General features: G+C 40.7%; 1 protein-coding gene across 1 annotated transcript in view; it reads left to right on the top strand.

The window, feature by feature from the left end:
* The window catches only part of DCC (DCC netrin 1 receptor), an 824,140-nt gene that overhangs the window by 705,890 nt on the left and 97,312 nt on the right, over positions 1-20,938 (top strand). The window contains exon 21 of the mRNA XM_075533227.1: positions 20,360-20,425. Coding sequence (XP_075389342.1) covers positions 20,360-20,425 — 66 coding nt within the window. The remainder of the gene's footprint in view (positions 1-20,359; positions 20,426-20,938) is intronic.

Raw genomic sequence — 20,938 nt, 5'->3', positions numbered from 1 at the left:
TTAGTTAAGGAAGGCATGGAACAGTGGGAACTAGTTAAGGAAGGCATGCAACAATGGGAACTAGTTAAGGAAGGCATGCAACAATGGGAATTAGTTAAGGAAGGCATGCAACAATGGGAATTAGTTAAGGAAGGCATGCAACAATGGGAACTAGTTAAGGAAGGCATGCAACAATGGGAACTAGTTAAGGAAGGCATGGAACAGTGGGAACTAGTTAAGGAAGGCATGCAACAAAGGCATCTGTCACAAATTCAGAATCGGTGGCAAAGAAAGACATCAAAGTTACAGGTGGGACGAGGAAAGCAGGCACGGGACCAGGATTGGGACACATACATTGTTAGGTAGAAGGGCTTTCAAAATCAATCTAGGGTCTTCCAACCAAGACAGTGATAGGACATTATTCATGAGCATGTAACCCACTGGATTGTGCCAGATTATCCCCAGTATAATGACCTCTATCATGGACATACCCAAGATAGCCTGGAAGAGAATCTTCCCCTCTCTGGGCTGGCTGGAGAGGAGTGGAGGTAGTCTACTTCCCAGTGCACTTTGCCTGAGGCCAAGGTTATTTATGTACTTGATTATCTACATCCTTAGCCAGGATTATCTAGTACATATCATACTCCAGTTGATCAGAAGGAATTCAATAGAGGCTTCATCTATGTGGGGAACTCTGCAATTGGCTTTGGGGCTGTCACTGCCCTCCACAATCTTTTGCAAACCAGGGTGCACAGAATTTAAGCTCTAATAAAAAGCTAGGATGCAAACACCTAATTTAGGCCATCTAATTTGAGAATCAGTTCCTAACCCTTGTATTTTGTTGCTGTTGTCAATTGCTGCCTGGTCTGCCATGATTGGTTTGGAATGGAACCATTGTCATCCGCAAGGGTTTCATTGGCTGTTTTTTTGGCAGTAATCACCAGGCTTATCTTGCTCGTCCTGGTTAGGCTGGAAGCAATGCGGAAAGTCCTTCTGCCTCTGTGGTGCATTGGGCAGGCACTGAGCCCTGGGTTCCACAAGGAAGGCCTGCATTCTACCACTGAGACCCCTCTGCCCTGGGGTTAGAATTTGTGTGAATGCAACGTTTAATAACCTCCTGTTTTATCTTCAAAAAGTTGAACCTAAGAGGCATGGACACAGGCTCACCTAGCTTAAAGGACTTTGTCTTTCCTCAATAGGGTGCTCAGGCAAAGTACTTAACACTGCACCTGCCCCTTTACACCTCAATGGTTTTAATCTCATGAATAAACAGAATGCTAATTGTTTCCAATTTCAGGGACATTGGGTTTGCAAGCCAGTCTAGTCATCCAGAGTTTGCCTGGTTTGGATCACAGAAGCCAGGCTGCTGTTTGAAAAATTGAAACCTTCAACACCTTTTGATGGGAGCTGTTTAATTGAAAATTAAAACCCCCTTTGTACCCAAGGCTTGTGTAGAGCTTCATCTCAGGCTGTTATTCCACTGTTTGCCACAGACTCTTAAAGCTCTTCTCACCTGTGCTTTTCTCTGGTCCAACACTTGACAATTCCAGAAATTATGACCTCGGTGAAAACGTGTAGAGTATTGTGCTTGTTAAGATGCCTATTGGATTCCCAGCAAGCAGTGAGTGATTTCTTAAGTGACTCTTTTAGGAGTTTTTGTGTTTTAATAAGTAAGTCAGACAGAATAAAACATACTCGGGAATTAATGTGGCTCATGTAGAAATGCAGGCGCTTCAGGTCCATAAGGGTGGATGTTCTTGTTACTGGGCGTGCATAAAAGATATGATGGACATATTCTTCTTGTCAGACCCTCTGTACTACTACAGGATGTCACTCCTCACTGTGGACATTCACCAACTCTTGATTTTCTGTCCTCTTCTACCAGTCCTGGACTCAGGCTGCTCCATCTTCTTTTCAAAACATATAGGATTCTCTAGTTCCTCTAGAATGAAGTCAGCCAGGTACTCTCACCCCTTGCTACTGAACCCTAAAGTCCCATTACGAGCCCCATCACTGGTACGTCACTCACACACAAATCATTGTCTACCCACAAAGTTTCACTCATTTCAATGAGGGAAAAATGCATTTTAACAACTACCCGCTCTCAATGCTCTGATTGTAGCCATCCTCTCTGTCTTAGCAATGCTTTCTCTGTTGCTCTAAGTAACATACTTTGATCTTTCAAAAGACTCTGCCTAATTCTTCCATTTTTGCCTGGTGGACTTTTCTTATCTTTCAAGTATTTATTCATTCATTGGCCCACCACCCAACTAATTCTTTGCTCCATTGCCCATTTCTTATAGTTTTCTTTTAAAATTCCCAAACTTCAGGCCAGACGGACATTCAGGGCAAGGACTGGTCTGATTTGTACTCTCTCACCTCTGCCCTTCTGCAGCCCAGTTCTCATTTAGAAATGATCAGATTAGGTTTCTACAATAAGTGTTTGTGAACTTGAATTACGACACAGAGGGTTGGGACAGAGGCCTAGTAAGCTGGAAGTGTAGAAGTGTGGAAAGTGCAGGCTAGACCTGGCACGGGGTCATGCTGAGGGCTGTGGATGAACATGTTATTGATCGTGGCGAAGAAACCGACAAAGCAAAACAAAATGGAAGGGTTTTTTTTTTCAATACAGAAAAAGCTATATTCAGTATTTTCTTATTAAAATAGCATTAAATAGAAAGCAAACCATCTCTGTGAAGCCGGGAATGGTGGCCTCATTGGTACATAATTCTGGCCATAAGTGCCAGATTTCCATGTGAGTAAAAAATTGCATTTCACCAACTACTTATAATTCCGAGTGTAGGAAGAAGAAAATGAAAAGTAATGGGCGCTTGATGAGTTTTTGTATTTCTTTTCTTTTTTTAGTTTTGTGTTATTATTTTTTAAATTGTAGATGTGCTACTGTGAGAGTTAATGACTGGGTCTTCAAAGTTTGCTAGAAGCCACCTAAAATCCAACTGTTGTTTTTCTCCAGTTGGAGCCAAGATGGCAAAGAAAAACACAAACTCCAAGAAACGATCCAAAAGTCTAATGGACTTGTTGAACCACAACCTGATCTAGCTAAATGGTGCAGGCTGCCCTTCCCAGAGGTTCTGAGCAGCACCACACTAAATGTCCGGGGGAGAATGGCAGGAAAATGGAGAACACCATCCAAAATCATAAACAACAATAACAACAGATTTACTAATCTGATCGAGACTGGTGGAATTCTTGAGGCGCACCTAGAACCTGGAAGTGAACCCAGTCCTAAGAATCACCTTGAAACCAAACAAGAGACCATCCTATAAATTGAACAACGACCTTTGTGATAAACGTATTCCTCCAAACCATCACCCACAGAAAGACCAAGAGTCACACTTGCTTAAAACAAAGTTCCAGCACAGGACGGGGCACACATGGTTGAACGGGGAACCCAGGGTGACCCTGATGCGAAGAGGGTTGTTGCACTAAGAACATTGTAACTCATGTGACAAACACACTGTGTAGAAATGGTTCAAAAGGAAACTAATTTGCTCAGGGAACGACCCCTAAATGGCAGTGGAATGATCAACAGCAGCAACAGAAGATAAAAGTGTTAACGACCGGGGGATGTTTCCAAGGTGCAGTGTGAAAAGAGCGGCACTCAATTTTGACAACTCAATGATCACTGCAGACCCAGTGCTGTGCAGGGCTGGACAGAAAAAAGACAGAGGTACCGATCCAAGGGTCCACCTGAAAAAGCAAGGAGTCAACAGTATATATAGGACAAGAAATGAAAATTCCCAGCCACCTAAAAAATATTACATGCTAAGTCAGGTGGTACCATCTGCATAAATATGGCAGAGGGTTTAAATAAGAAGAAATACGAATAGAAGTAGAAATGAGTTCTTAAGATCTCAGTGTAAGGGAATCCAGGATTGGTGAACCCCTCAGGACCAGTGGTAAGAGCGGCGATACAGGAAGGTAAGGGAGAAAGGGGGAACAGATTACAAGGATCTACATATAACCTCCTCCCTGGGGGATGGACGACAGAAAAGTGGGTGAAGGGAGACGTTGGAAGGTATAAGATATGACCAAATAATAATAATTTATAAATTATCAAGGGTTCATGGGGAAGGGGGGAGCAGGGAGGGAGGGGAAAAATGAGGAGCTGATACCAAGGGCTCAAGCAGAAAACAAATGTTTTGAGAATGACGAGGGAAACAAATGTACAAAAGTGCTGGACACAATGGATGTGTATCTAGATTGTGATAAGAGTTGTATGAGCCCCCGATAAAATGATTTTTAAAAATAGATCGCAGTGTAGACTTTAAATATACGCATAGAATTTGAATGAACACAAATGACTGCAGGGGTAAAGATCAGTTAAAACTTATTTTGAGAATTCCATAAATAGGAGTATCAGGTAGCCAAGAAGTTGGTCAAACAGTGAGGATTTCAGGTTAGATTCCAAGGAAATCTGGAAGCCTTCTTCTGGATGAGTATGCTGTGGTCGAGAAATGAATCAGGGAGATCTTTTCTCATTCCTCTTTCCCCTGGTGTTGCAGTTAGAAGGCTACTTTTCAATGCATTGTGCACCAACTGTCAATATGGTTCTTGGTGTACATATTATGCTTTCCTAAATCCAGAGTTATTCAAAAATGCATTTGCCATAAAATACAGATAGGGATTTTCCTGCTTGGTGAGAGAGGGATAAAATGAAAGATCTGAAAGAGGAATGGGACCCTAGGATTTATCATCTTCAAAGAGCTCCCTCAGCCTTATTTATTTACTTCTGCCACACCTCTCCTGAACTAAGCTCCGTCATTTTGCGCAGTGGACTGCAAATGAAATTATTTCTTTTATTTTTTAAGAGAAGTAAAGCCAGACATCACACATCTAGACCCTCACAGTGGGGTTAGCTCTTAGATGGTGCGCTAATCTCTCCTCCACTCCCTTGTCCCCATTTATCTACAAACGGTGCAACCATCATCACCCGTGTCAGGATGATTCAGTCACGTAAAACATAGACTTGGAAATACCACTTCATTTTTCTGAGACACAGTTTACTTATCTGTGAAATAGGCTGATAATGCTGGCTTTGTGGAGTCATAGTAAATATTAGTCTCATCTAATTTATAGAACATTATCTTCAACCAATTTGTTCCTCATATTCAGGAAGAATAATCTTTCTAACAGCATTAATGGAGTCAGTTCTTCCAACAGTATTAACTGAGCCAGAATACGCTTTCTAACAGTATTGTCAGTGGAATTCTATACTCTACAAAATGATTTCTAGATTTGGTAGGGCATGTAGGGAATTCTATCATTTGGTATTGGCTTGTCTTTCTGAGCTCATCTCCCTCGACCTTCTCTCTCCTATATATTTCCACATTTTCTTTAATGTCATCTCATCTAAGAAGCCTCTCCTTGTTTTTCTAGGCAGAATTAGTGTTGTTATCCCTCTCCGTTGTGCCAGTTGCTTATGTGTGGGGATTACTACATTGTTCTAATTATCCCCTAACATCTGTTCCTCTGACTAAAGTCTGAATCTTTCCCATAGTCTCTCATATCCCTAGAGCCTATAACAGTGAATCCACTCAACAGATCTGAGCGGATGGAGCATGGATGGACACATGAATGGAAAGATGCAGAGTGAACAGTGTTGCTGTGCTTTACATACTAGCAATACGGCCAGAAGTAGAGTCCTACACCACTGTTTGCATATTGCAGCTGTAACTTCCAGGCATAAAGTGAGCGAAAGAAACAAACAGCTCATCACTCACATCTGCCACTCTTCTCTGTGACCTCGGCAATTTCACACCTGCCTTTTAGATAAGTTTGCAGACCACACAGGTGATGGATAGGCATGCACGGGCCATTCAGTGATTCTTAGGAACAGATGTCCTTTTTTCTGGACAGCCACCAGGGATTGCCTCATCCTCCAGGTTTCATTTTGGCAAATAAGCTAGCTCTTGGAAGAACCAGTTATATCAATTCCCCATCAACTACTATAAAATATGATGTCATTATATCATATATCAATATGATATCTGCAATCTTATTAGTGGTCAGTTTTGGTTTTGATGATGTTCAGAATCGAGTTTCACCTAAATATGAATAATACTTGCAATAATACACATATTGAGCTTTAAATGTGTGGAAAGATGTGGCATGAGTGAGCATCCCCCTGAGAAATAAATCTCTGATTTTTACAGACATTTGACTTCTCTGAGAGTTGCTTTTGGACTTTTTTCCATGTTCCTTATGAGAAAATGTTGAAAAAGAATGGGCATCAATAGACTCCATAGGCCTAGCCAATGTGGGGGGGGGGGGAAATAGATATATATCATTTTATGTTCCATGAACTTTTCTTATCTTTAAATTTAATTTTCAATGAATTTTTGAAGTCCTCTCATGTATATGTGCATATATGCATATGTATAGGTGTATTGCTATTTATATATTAATATATCACATAGCATGATTGCAATTACTATTTGTGAATTGACCAAATGAGTGAAAGTTCATAGGTATTAGAGTATTCATACAACGAGTTAGGTAAATTTACATGGAGAGTCAAACACTAATACTAGGAGCCCCAGGCTGGGGGAAACAGTTAATGCACTTGCCTGCTAACAAAGAACATTGGAGGTGCCAGATCACTCAGAGTCACCTGGGAATCAGGGTGATTTGACTGTGAAAACCCCACAGAACACAATCTACTCTGGTACGCTTGGGGTGGCCATGAGTCAGAAGTGACTAGACAATAATTGGTGGGAAATATATTTAGAGGGCTTTTAAAAAGCCAAGAAAAAATTCCATTGGGTGAGAATAGCAAATATATATAGTCTTAAGTTGCCAGTTAGGGGAGAATCCTAAAGCGAGAGATTTGAACCAAAGACCATTGACTTCAGAGTCCACAGCCTTGAGGTAGTAGTCATCTGCTTCTTCTCATCCTAGGGCATTTCAGCCTTAAGTCAACAGAGTATTTCAGTTCCTTGAACCTGCTACAGGTATGTCATGATAAAGTTGAGTTTGCATAGTGCATGCTCCAAATGGGATCCTCTGGTATGGGCTATGAATGGTGCCGTGGATCTCAAAAGTACAAAGACTAAACTCCTGATTTTCTGCAGCAAGCAACCTGAACCTGAGTCACTAAGGGCTGGATAGAAACAGTCAAATGTGCCTGATCAGGAATATAATATATGGTGGATTTTCTCACTTAAGGGTCTATATAAGAAATGTTAAGCATTTTTTTCCAGTGGCAGGTTGCCCTTCCTGGTTTTACTATCAGCAAAAGCGAGATCCCCTTCTCTGAGACAGACGTGTTCCCCCTCTACCTCTGGATGTGAATTTTCACTGAGGTTTACTAAGAACCCTTATAGGAGTTCTTATTTGGGGTGATCAGGGAACGATGCTACATGGCAAAAACAGATTGGTCTTTTAATTCCAACTGATTATATTTTGAATAAAATTCCAATTTTATGAACTTCTTGAAGCTCCCTTGCATATCCCACCAGCTCATGTCAATTCTGATAAATACACACATACACACACACACACACCTACATATATACATGTTCACCTACATTTATTTGTATAGGTGTGATAAGATATTTATGTAAAAGCTTCTTGTTGCCTGATGCCTATCATTATGCTCCGGAATCCGGATACCAGTTTTTCTGTCATGGTTCTCATTTACCTGGTGCTTGCAAGAAAAAGAAGCATTCAAAACTTGCCTCCTCGTTTTCCTATTTTAGAAGATTGCTCAGGCAACTTTTTTCATCTGTTAATTCATAAACTATACAAGAGATCGCACAGATAATTCATAGAGTCAGGACCCAGATCAAGCTGAGATGCCAACTAGAGATGGGAATCAAGAAAAAGGATTAATTTCTTTAAGTTATTCATAGCTAAGATGACCACTACTCCCATTTTGTCCAGGACAGTCCTGATGCATGCTGGTACCAAGAGAAAATGTAATAACATCTACTTTCACCCTGTAAAATATATCGATTTCATTAATAGTTATATGATTACTCTATCCATGACATTTATATGTGAAATTATGATTTTAGTTTTCAAGATGATGTCTAAGGAAGGTGATCCTAGAAGATAGGGTAGAACTGCCCCCTGTGTGTTTCTGAGGCTTTAACTCTCACAGGAATAGAAAGTTCATCAACTGGTACAGTGAGTGCTTTTAAACTGCTAAGCTTGCTGTTAGCAACCCAACATGTAGACACTGAGCCACAGGGCTATTCAGCAAGAGTCTGGGCTTTTCCTATTTCGTGGCTATAAATGTAGAAATTAACCCCCCACAAACTATCCTTCAGGGTTAAGGAAAACATGGGCAATGGCATACCTGACTCTCGCACACAGTTGCTGACATTATAAGCCACTTAAATAAATTCCCACCCATAACAAAGGTGGCAAAAATAACCACAAATTTTAAAGTAGGGAAGGCCACAAAGATTTATTGAGTAACGAGCTTCATTGTAGAATAGGCTTTATGAGCTGCCTGTACTTGCAGACCCAAATAGTTGTACTTTCTTTCAGTCAATACACACAATCGTTAATGCTGATTTGAAAGCAATGTGGTGAACCTTAGCCAAAGGGCAACTGGAAACACTGAGAAGAGCCCCCTGGTTCTCTTCCATTGGTGTATGTCTGCAATAGCCTATTGTTGTTGATGCCTGCTCTTTCTTGTATTCTGGATATCCTGATGCCTTGGTTCAAAGTCAGCTCTGTTATCATTTGCATAGCAAATTGATTTCATAAACACTCTGGCCAGCCTCTAGCCAATCATATCCTTCGCCTATACCTCAAATGACCTATATTTTGGACAGTAAGACTATATTCATATGACCTTAAGGGATATTCTTTATTCACTACTATATAAGTCACAAAAACCTTTGAAATACCTGTCATTATCTCCTGAATTGTTTTCAGAAAATCAGTTTTGATATCTAAGTGTCCTGCATCCTGGGAAAGATGTATATCGAGCATTTGTCAGATAATGAATTTTCTTGACTATGAGGTCGATGTTTTCCTCTAGAAATTGATGTCATTCTTAGGACCCTAAGTTTTAGGACTGAGTTTTCTCCCTTCAATAAATATGAATTAAAGAAAAGGCTATAATTTCCAAATCAATGTTTCTTCATGTCTTTAGCAGATTCCTTTTTGATTCCTTCTTCCCTGAATTTATAAACATTTATATTAAAGAATGCAGACACTAAGATTCAAAATCCCAGTTAAGTCCTGGAAGGTGCTGAAATTTTCATCATAGAAAATATTTCCCATCTGCTCCAAATAGGACTTAACATATTCAATTTTTGATGTTTAGACACACATACATATGCAAATATTCATGTACCCACATGCTAAAAATCTAGAAATAATCTAGAAATAAACTGTGAGTACGAACAAGAACATGGAGAACTAATTTCATATTAATAACATGTTTGTACAGATTAGTAGCATATACCAATATACCCCAATTCATAGGCTATCTTAATACGGCATTGAGAAAGAATAAAGGTGACACAGTGGTCAGCACAGAGGGTAAAGGGTCACACTTCCTAATAGAGATGCTGTCACTTCTCCTCATAATGGCTCTGCTACAGGCTCCAGTACACCAAAATGTATGCCACACACTCCCCCACATACATGTCACACACCCCAAATATATGTTACATACCCCCACATACATGTTACACACTCCCCCAAATCAATGTTATATTCTCCCCCAAATATGTTACACCCTCCAAATACATGTTACATACTTCCCCAAATACATGTTACATACTTCCCCAAATATATGTTACATACTCCCCCCAAATACATATTACATACTCCCCCAAAGAAGAGAAGGGTCCTTATGAGGCGCATTGCTTAGAGGGGAAAGGTCACTTCTTAAACAATTTATGATTTGTAATGATTTTTAAAAATCATTGACAATAAAGGAGTGTGAAATCTCAGCTGAATATCTCCTTAAACCCATACTGCACCCACTGTCTTCCAGTCCATCCTGATTTGCAGCTTCCCTATACGACAAGAACTGCTCCTGAGGGTTGCCAAGAGTGGAAATCAGAGAGGCGCATCTTTCTCTCAAAAAAGGTCTGCCAAATTGAACCACCTCTAGCAGCCCAAAAGGAGCTCCTGTTGGCATAGGGGTTATGAGTTGGGCTGCTATCCGCAAGGTCAGAAGTTCAAAACCACTAGCCACACTTCAGGAGAATAATGAGGCTTTCTACAACCATAAAGAATTACAATCTTGGAAACCCACAGGAGCAGCTCTACCCTGTCTATTGGGTCGCCATGAGTTGGAATCAGGTTAATGGCAGTGTATTTTTAGATCTATTTTACACAGTTCTATTTCTATAATCAGTTTTTCCTTGCTACAAAACTTAAAGACAAGTAGAAAACATTTGTCTTAATTACTAACCATTAGCACAGGTAGTTTTAAAAAAATATTAACAAAATTATTGGGATGAATTCCTAAATTGGAAAAATAATACATAATTTCACTATTTGTTAGCATTTTAATTCTCAAAGTAATATAGTATTCTATACACTTTCTAAAAAAAACAATATTTTTAGTCACACGGTCTATTGATGGAGCATTATAATTTTCTAACTCTGATTTTTTAAAAAGACGCTATCCATTTTCAGTCCTGTTCAGATTCATTTTCAAACATGGATGCACTTTAATTATATGTCACTCAGACTATAGTTATACTTTATGCATTTATTTAATGTAGAATGTTTACTTTTGAAAATATAATATAGTATGACTTAGGATAGAATGCAAAAAATAATTTAGGGGCTCTCAGGGAAATAGATGTTGTTGAGTATATAACATATAAGTTTGAAAATACTGCATTTAGTATTTCTTTGTAGTTTTTAAATATCAGATAAATGAAAATAATATTTAACAAAGCCGAATAATTTTACGGTAAGAATAATAAGCACAGCCTGTGAGTTGATTTCAATTCGTAGTGGCAGTACAAGGGGTCAGTGATCAGAACCATTTCAAAGGAACAAATGAGACAAAGGAAGAATGGGAAAAGTTGTCAATGATTAAAGACACACTTATTGTTATGCTGTTCACTGATACAACTATCAAAGTAGAAAAGCAATTAATAATTTGCTTACAAATTCAAAATCATCACAATATACCTATGAGACATACTTTTGTGAAAAAAAGACTCAAAGCCTTTTCAATGACAGACAAGTATCCTGTGCAGGAAGTAGTGATTGTGGTGAAGGATGCGTTGCAAGTGAGTTCCAAAGTGAGGGCAAATTTGCCTCAAGTTCAAGGGAGACATCGAGCAGTGAGTACCAATGTATGCGCTGCCAGTGATTTCCCTGAACGTTGGAAAAAATATGGAAGTGGGAAGTTATATACCCGATCAAAGATTGAATGGCTGGTGTTTGGAGAAAATGCCTCAAAGGACCTACCATTTGAAAGAAGAAAAAACTGCATCAGGGCAGAGGTCATCTACGGATCAAACTCACTGCTCTCTAGTCAATTCCAAACCCCAGCGACTCCATCTAGGGCTGTCAAGACTATTAAGTCAGTATGTGGGAAGACAGCCCCAGCTCTCTCCCATGTGGTTAGAACATCCTACCCATTGCCACCAAAGTGCCACCGGAGAATTGTTTCTTCGGCATAATGCATTTGAGGATTTCAAATTCAACCCTTTGCCCTGTGTTTCTAACAAACTTTGAAGGCATATGACCATCTCATTAAGGATTATCGTCCCATTATTTGAAACACAGTGCAAAGGTTTAGGTTTTAATCGCCATCTTAGAAGATGGATTCCTAAACCATCTTGTCCCTGCTGTTGCACATTAGTACTTGGCCAAAATGAAATGCCTTTCAAGATTCTCCCCGTACTTGAGAACGCACCAAACACTTTAGATGGCCTTCGCTGAAAAACTATTACTTAAAACTCTCTTACCCCTCAACACACCACATTCCTGCTTCAGTCAATGGATAAGAGATGGATTGAAACAGTGGCTTCAACATGGGCTCAAACATAAGAACAAGTGTGAGGATGGCAAAGGACCTGGTGGTGTTTTGCTCTGTTTTCATAGGATTGCTGAGTCGGTGCCTAACAAGCTTCCTTTATGAAATATTATTTACTGTGGGCATTCTCACAAGCAGTCAGATCATATGATGAGATTAAGGGAGTTCTGAGGGAATTATAACATCTACGATGCCCTCAAAAATATTGCTGAATGAAATGCCACGGCCCAATGTAAAAGGAGTGTGGAACAAATTATGCCCACGTTCATGCGTGTTTTGCAATTTCAGAAACCCACAACTGCAATGCGACCCCATCTTACAGGCTTGCTGTGAGTCAAATGGACTCGATGGCAGGGAGATTTTTTAATTAATTTTTAGATTTTGTTCTCTTCATTGGTCTAGAGCTGACAATGCCACCAGAGGAAACCAAGCTGAGTTGATGTTAGTATTCAATCACATGTGAGCATCAATGAAAACGATGTCTAGTTACTCGGCTCTGATGATGAAGAATTAATGAATGGAGACGTGATGGACTGAAAGCAGCAGGTGGTAGCGTTTGAAGCAGCAGAATGGGCCTAAAACCTCCAGAATAAAAAGAGTTCTGGACAAAAGAATAGACGGCTCTTTAGCCTTTCATCTCCACGCAGCAAGGACGGCAGTTAGTGGGACAAGTTACTGATACAGAGAGGTTCATCCAAGGTTATCAATTGGCAGAGGCCTCAACTGCTACAAGGCCAGTTATGATAAGAAAGCTTTATGTCTCGGAGTAAACTCCAGTAGCAAATCCCCCCTTTCCAGCAAGGGGGTCAAACCCTGAATCTCCAACACCAGGTGCATCTTCACCCAACACCAGCCCCATTCGCTTTTATAGTAGCAATCTTATTCTCCATCATCATCCACATCATCCAATGATTAATGTTGTAATAATGGTGCTTCATGAATGCTGTTTCCTGTATATGAGACATTGATGGAATGAGGCGTTAACTTTCAACCATGATCTTTTTTTTTTCTTTCTAAACTCTTTTAAGGACTATTTTGCTGCATGTGCATGTGTGTGTTTTATTCAATTCTATATGGCTACACACAGAGAATGAGCCTCTATTCTTCAGTACATTACCTTACATAACTACTTTTATTAGTATTGTATTGTTATTGTTTTCAGATGTATGTGGAAATGTTCCTTAAGTGTTTTATGTACATAGAAAGGCCAACCATATAGTGTGTGTTAGACAAGCACTTGACTAACTGATGCTAAATTAGAACCTTATGTTCATATTCTAATTCACTATAATTCTATATAAAGGCAGAGTTAGGATCTTGATTGTAGTTGAGGATTGCCTGTACGCCTTCCCTGAAGATCCAGGACTGTACCTTAGACATAAAACAAAATAAAAATGCAGTGCTATTTAGTCAATTCCAACTCATAGCCACCCACCTTGTAGGACAGAGTCGAACTGTCCCAGAGGGCTTCCCAGGCTGCAAATTTTTACAAAAGCAGATTGTCACATCTTGCTTCCATGAAGCAGCTGGTGGGAGTTAGAAGTACTAATCCCTTGTTAGTAACTGTGCGATGCAGCCACTGTGCACCAGGGCCTTAGATGCAGTGGGCGCTTGATAAATCTTAATAATGAATTATTATTAATCATGACAAGTTATATGTTTTATAAATAAACAGAAAAAGAAACAAATCCTTAAGAGCTCTGGAATAAGTCAATAGTTGATATGCTTTCATCCAATGACTATGAATGCCAACCATCATCCAAAATCTCATCAGTCTTCTATGTCCTTAACCCGTGTGCACAGAATTAATCATATTAACTGAGCACAGCCGATATTTGATCCATATCAACAAACAGCCAGCCTAAACTTTGATTTGCCTTGCAAACGAGTGGCACCAATGCCCTCTCCTTTGAGTCTTCATCGTCTGTGGAGGATTTGTTTTATTTTACTTATTACTTACTGTCCAGTTAAAAATAAATAAATAAAAGCTCTAGTAGAATTTAAAGGAAATCCTTTAGAGCTGTGATTCTCAACCTGTGGGTTGCGACTCCTTTGGGGGTCAAACGACCCTTTCACAGGGGTTGCCCGATTCATAATTGTAGCAAAATTACAGTTATGAAGTAGCAATGAAAATAAGTTTATGGTTGGGGGTCACCACATCATGAGGAACTGTATTAAAAGGTCACAGCATTAGGATAGTTGAGAACCATTGCTATAGAGAATGGAGGACTAGGAACACACGAAATTAAATTTTGATTCCCATGTCTTTAGATGAAGAGATTCCAGCCTCAACAAAAACCCCAAAAACGGATTTTGGGTGTACCTGTTATAGTGGGCAAGAGATCTAAATAACCATAAATCCAATCTTGCTCACTGATCATATTAAGTTCCTTAAATGTATTTTCTGTTGGGAATGTTAAGAGCAACTTAATTTTCTTTTGTGGTATCAATCTAATTACAACCAACAAAAAGTTAACCCATGTCAATATTCTTGGATTCTGTAAGTAGAAAGCCCAAGTTTTAATCTACTCTGCCTTCCTTAGAAATCATGTCTAGAGCTCCTTTATTTTAGCCAGTGTTCTGACCAGGATGGCTTCTGATTGTCTTCTACCTATTGAAATTCACAGTGTAATCAAGAGCCTCTCTAAATCTAAGGGGTGTTGTACCCGCAGAGCTTTATGTCTAAGTAATACATGGATGTGTTTGTGGGTTTGTTTATGCATCCTCCCACAAACTAACAGGAGAGTTAGAAACTTCATTAAAAAGACATTTGTTAGGATGCTAGCGGAAGAGGGAAGTCCTCCAAAGGCTATCTACCTAATTTCCAGCAAATCCAGGATTATTCCCAGCAGGAATCATTTATTGCTTTACTGGCCTAAGTGATGGGGTTGTTAGCATCTCTCTTGGCTGACTGCTTTGCAATCTAGTTGGTTGCTTTCCGATGTTAAAAAAAAAAGTCATTTAAAAATTTGTAGAGAATTTCTGTCTCACTTGATTTCTTCCAACAGTGATTTCACAATGTCTTCTGGGCTTAACATATTCTCTGCACACTGAGGCCTCTGATGCGTCAGAGTCAACCCAAACAAGATATTTGGAAAAGGTGTTGCAGTTGTCTCTATTTGATCCAATTGACCCCAAATTTTGTAATTTGTGTCTTTTCAATTGTTTCTCTCATGGTCCCCCATTCTCTTCATGAATCTCCATTGTAATACCCACTTTGTCACATAACCGTTTGGCAAGCAGAGGAGAAAAAGCACTATCGATGCTGAGGGTCTGAAAGGTTCTGAAGGCTTTATTTGGTCGTGCCTTTGATTTTGTTCTTCTGTGAATGGCCACTCCGAATTTTATGCATGAAAATAGCTAATTTTTAAAAAGTAAGATCTTATCGTGTAAACTATTCGTAGGGTCTTTAAAAAATAAAGATACAAACTCGCTGTCATCGAGTCAGTTTTGACTCATGGAGACCCACTACCATGAACTGAAAATTTCTTCCCTTCCCTGGTCAGATTCTGAAATCCACATCACTTGTGTGCCTCTTATGTTGTGCATGGTGATTTTAGTTTTGACAAAGGACGTTCTACCAGATGATGCCCAAATAGACAAAGATAGTTTTATTCCAAAAGGAACACTGGAAAAGGGGGTGAGGGAGTCTTCCTATAGGGGGAAGACAGAAGTCCGTCTGATTTCAACTGCGCTGAAGCACAGGGCAGAATGGTCTTGAAAGATTAGAGGGGGAGTGAGAAAATGCTGGGGAATGCTAAGGCAAGCTTACACTGCGGTGTGTGTCAGTCACAAGCTGTTAATTCTTTGGTTTACTGAGAAGGTCAAATGAAACGTGTTCCGTCTAAATTCCGCAAGGGTTGATTTGTGAGAGAAGTCAGGGACCTCGAGACAGGCAAAAGCCTCTGTTGCGCTGGGTGGGATCAGCTCAATAGCAGTGAGCATTTTGTGTTGAATGTTTATTTAAACTCAGAGAATGCTAAGACTATGACATTGTGGTGAAGTGTAAATGCGTTTTTCAAGACTCTAGACATACTGCCCATCAAGCCGAGCCTGTCCCATAGTGACCACATAGGACAGGGTAGAATTGCCCCCTGTGAGTTTCAAAGGCTGTAACTGTAAAGGCCCGTCTTTCTCCCAGGGAGCAAGGTCCTGCGCACCTCACTCAACACTACGTAGCAACCAGGGCTCCTGGAAGGATGTAGTAAAGTATACTATTAGATACTAACCAAAATGCATGCAAATTAAAAATAGGCAGGTGCCGCAAGAAATAGTGTAGCTTAACTAGTACTGTTTTGAGCATTGTGCTTTTAAAAGATCTACCTATGTGGGCTCAAATGGACAGCAGCAACTGGCATGATTATGTAGAAAATTCCAGGGGCGATGAGTTGAAGTAGATGGTATTCACAGGGGAGGAATAATCCGAAAAGGAGAGTGGGAAGGTTGCCAATTCAAGAGTTGAATCATAGTCGATGGAATTTCGTGTAGAATCTGTTGAGTTGGCATACGTTCTGCTGTGTCTACCCGCAAGAGCAACAACGCAATAAACTACTCAAGAAACAGGCAGGTTTCTATCATCAAGGCCTGGCAAGCCAGAGTTAACATAGTTATCCTATTACACCTAAGTTTTTCTTCTTGGGAACAGTCTGAAGACACTTCATTCCCCCTTCCCCTCTGGGGCAGTTGTACCACCTTCTGGCACTGGGCTGTTGCATGCGCGTCTTCTCTGTGGTTCTCAGAAGACCTTCGAGATCAGAATGCTGAGCTAACTGCTTCATGGTAACTCGCTGCTTTTGTTGCTGAGGGCTTCTGTAATGCACATGCATGGCGTTAAAAGACAGTCATGTCTTCTTGGTCCACAGACCTGGAAATGGGAAGTCTCCAGTCAAGGTGACAGCAGTGCTGTGCTTTCACTGCGGCAGAAGATTCCTCCTTGTCTCTTTTAGCTTCTGGTAACCCTGGCTTTTTCTTGGTGTTCCTTGGCCTTTATATGTAGTTTACGGAGTCTTGATGGCCCTGCTGGTTCAATCTTGGGCAGCTAAGGGTGAGGGTGGCAGTTCTAACTCACAAACACTGTGTGAGAATGGTCAGGCTACTATCTGCTTCCATAAGAATTGACACCTTGCTGGGGTCTTCAAGGCGTGAAGACAAACAAGCAGGCATCTCGTTCAGAAGCAACAAAGTTCACATGGAAGACACACACCAGCCTGTGTGATCGTGAGGTGTGGATGGGATTAGGTATCAGTCATTAAAGACCCAGAGCAAAATATCATATCGATATGAATGAGGGTGAGGGCAGAGTGGAGACTCAAAGCCCATCTGCAGACAATTGGGCATCTCCTTACAGAAGGGTCACAAGGAAGAAACGGGCCAGTCAGGGTGCAGTATAGCACTGATGAAACATACAACTTTCCTCTAGCTCTTTAATGCCCGCCCCCCACCTCGCCGCCTTCACTATCATGATCCCAATTCTACCTTACAAATCTGGCTAGACCAGAGCATGTACACAGGTATAGACAAGAGCTGGAAACACAGGGAACCCCGGACAGATAAACCCCTCAGAACCAACAATGAGAGTAGGGATACAAGGAGGGTAAGGGAAAGGTGGGGGGAGAAAGAGGAAGCCGATCACAATGATCTACATATTACCTCTTCCAAGGGGGACAGACCACAGAAAAGTCGGTGAAGGGAGACATTGATCAGTCTGAGACATGGAAAAATAATAACAATTTATAAATTATCAAGGGTTTGTGAGGGTGAAGAGGTGGATGAAGGAGGGGAGGGAATGAGGAGCTGATATCAAGGGCTCACGTAGAAAGAACATGTTTTGAAAATGATGGCAACAAATGTACAGATGTGCTTGACACAATGGATGCATGTATGGATTGTGATAAGAGCTGTATGAGCCCCCAATAAAATGTGTGCTTGCTGTTAGTTCCCACGTGGCTTCTGTTTTTCTCCTGGGCCTAATTCTGTGTCCTGTATTTCTCTCCTATTATCATAGTCTACCCAGAAGGGATTAGACTCCCCCTTGCATCTGTCTGACGTCCTTAACTGATAATATCTTCCAATAAAGAATTTATTTCTAAACAAGTCACTTTCTCAGGTACACAGGTTAGGACTTCAACATATTGTTGAGAGATCCAATGTAATCCATAACATCCACTTTCCCCACCTCTTCTTAGTGCAAAGTGCCCCTCACAGTGAGTTGCCATGCATCGAAGAACGGGTAAAATCGTGTTAAGAATGTCTCCTTTTCTGTCAGCAGAAATGCTTAGTGGCTGCTGGTGGTGTAGTGGGTCTGGTAACCACCGGATCAGTAGTTCAAAACCACTAACTGCTCTGAGGAGGAAGATGAGGTTTTCTACTCCCCTAAAGATTGATAGTCTCAGAAATGTACTGGGGCAGCTCCACCCTGTCATGTAGGTTTATTATAAAGTTGAATCAACTCAGTGGCAATGAGTTTGGTTTTTTGATTTTTTGTTTTATTCCTGCCTGCTTGCTGAGTACCTTTATCACAGAGTGGATACATTTCTTTCACTGCTTGCTGGCAGATTGCCATCTGAACTTCAGCTTTGATTAGCTACTGGGAGGATTTTTAGAATCATGAAGGTGTGGAGCTGAGGAAGGTTTTTACGCTGTTTCTTCACAGCTCTTTCATGACCCACATTATGCAGTTTTGGTGAACCGTTAGTGCGAAGAGTAATGGGTAGGAAAAAGGATGTTAACAAGGGAAGGACTGGAGAGTTCTTACATTGAAGAAATTGAAAATCTCGAAGTGTGAGAAACATAACCTCTGTTACGATAGCTGAGGGCCTCAATCAATTTCCTCGATATCACCCACCAAATAGAACTGCGTTCAGAGTAGATAAAATGGGAAATCTATATGTATTCGCATGGAGATTCTTCACCTCCCACCCGCTATTTTTCTGTAAAGGTACTACCTAGTAGATATTCTAGAATTCAGAAGTTAATCAAATAATTACAGTTAAGAGTTACCTGCTGTGAAAACCAATTAATTTAATTTGGATGATGTGGTGTAATTATTCCTGCTTTAGTAGTATTTCCAGTTCTATTTTCTTAAATACTACTTTTATGACTATTAAACAGAAACATCTAATGAAGGGTGGTTTCCAATAAGGAGATACTCAGGAGAATCTTCCTTTCATGGTATGTTTGCAAACTGTAGCCTCTTTCCCATTTGTTACTCTGAAGCTACCATCCAATTCCCTGGCAGGTAGGAAATTTTGAGCTCGGTTATAAGAAGCAATGTGTCGTCTCCTACAGTAACAATGGTCCCCACAAGCCTTTGTCAGAGGGGACCAGTGCCTATAGGAGCCCCAACGGTGGAGAGGACGCCGGTCTGGGGCCCTGTAAGCACTGCCATCCAAGCCTTCAAACTAGTTGGAACCATTCATTCAGTCATGAACAACAAATTGAAATAGTAAAGACACAAGGTTTTGTAGATTTGTGTGAAACAGAATGGAATACACACACACACATTTATATGTCAATGTTCGGGAATAGAAGACTCAGAAGAGGCATCATGAACTCTTTCAGGAGCCAGAGGCAGGAGATTCGATTACTGTGTCAGGACTGTAGGAAGCAATGCCCATGCAGAGCAGTGCAGGGAGCTGCCACTTGTGAGGGGGGCCCTGCTGTTTATCATGGTGCTGAGGAAGACACTCGGTTGCTACACAGTGTGCTAAAGCCTGGTAGCATAGTGGTTATGCATTAGGCTGGCAACCGCAAGATCTGCAGTTCGAAGCCATCAGCCGCATCCCTGGAGAAAGAGGAGCCTTCTGCTATCTCAAAGAGTTTCCATCTCAGAAACTCACAGGGCAGTTCTCCCCTATCCTAGGCTGACCTTGTTCTCCACGAGGGCGATGAAGCTTCCGGCAGAGCATTGACTTTGGTCAGTTTTCCCATTCTGGTTACCAGGGTTGTCGTTCCAGAACACCCTAATTTTACAAATGTAATTTCTATCTGGATTTTCATTGTTGGGCGTGATTGAATCGCGGAAATCCCGTTCAAAGCCCTGCCGGGACTAGCACCATTTCTGTTTTGAATAGTTCTTGAGCATAGCGTCCACAGTGTTCCTGCCGCTGCCCTCTTTTTTTCACACCTTACAAGAATACTGGAAGGAGGAGGAGGAGGAGAAGGAGAAAGTGGAAACACTCCTCTGTGAGAAAGGGAACTTGTTTATAAAACTGCTTTGGTGTGAGATGCTTATCACCAGTATTGTGACATTTCTCTGGGCAGGCTTTCTTCGAGTCGGCTAAAATAAGCACGTTCAGTTACATGGTTCTTGTACGCTGTGGATTCTTGTTGTGTCTGCTTTCAGATTGTCTATCCACTAACTTTCCAACATCCTTTCCCATTTATTAGGCCGTCATGGAGATGGAGGCTACTGGCCAGTTGATACTAATTTGATTGATCGAAGCACCCTCAATGGTAAGTATAATTTAGAACTATGGGATTCATTGTAATAATTATATGGTCAATTACAGAGTTTCCAAATCAAACTGTTTACTGCATGTGCTCAGAACCCTGAGCTTCAGGTCTTGCTGTGGATGAGAGAAATAGGAAGTTATAAACAATCTACCAGGAGACTCTCCAACTGAGAGGTCACAGGTGCATAGAACACAGTCATTGGAACAAGCCAAAGGGAAGGGCATTTTACAATGGGGCCAGCAGTGTTAAATGCCTAGATTTAAAACTTTTACCATATAGTAAAAATATATAAGAATTTTAATTTTATCCGTGAGAGTATTATCCAAGGGGTTTGAACTGAAACCCATTCCACTTTATAAATGGAACTTACTGGCGACTTTCAGCCTGGAAAATGTGGTTCCTCTTCTGAAACCCTCTAGCTCATTAATGGTAATTTTTTCCACATTGGCAAGATTGGATACTTTTCTTTCTGCTAGAGCTAATGGAGCACACACAGAGGAGGCGGCTTCAAAC

Source organism: Tenrec ecaudatus, chromosome 15, assembly GCF_050624435.1.
Source record: "Tenrec ecaudatus isolate mTenEca1 chromosome 15, mTenEca1.hap1, whole genome shotgun sequence".
In the NCBI taxonomy this organism is placed as follows: domain Eukaryota; kingdom Metazoa; phylum Chordata; class Mammalia; order Afrosoricida; family Tenrecidae; genus Tenrec; species Tenrec ecaudatus.
The sequence above is the reverse complement of the archived record's forward strand: the minus strand, read 5'-3'. Positions and strand labels throughout refer to the sequence as shown.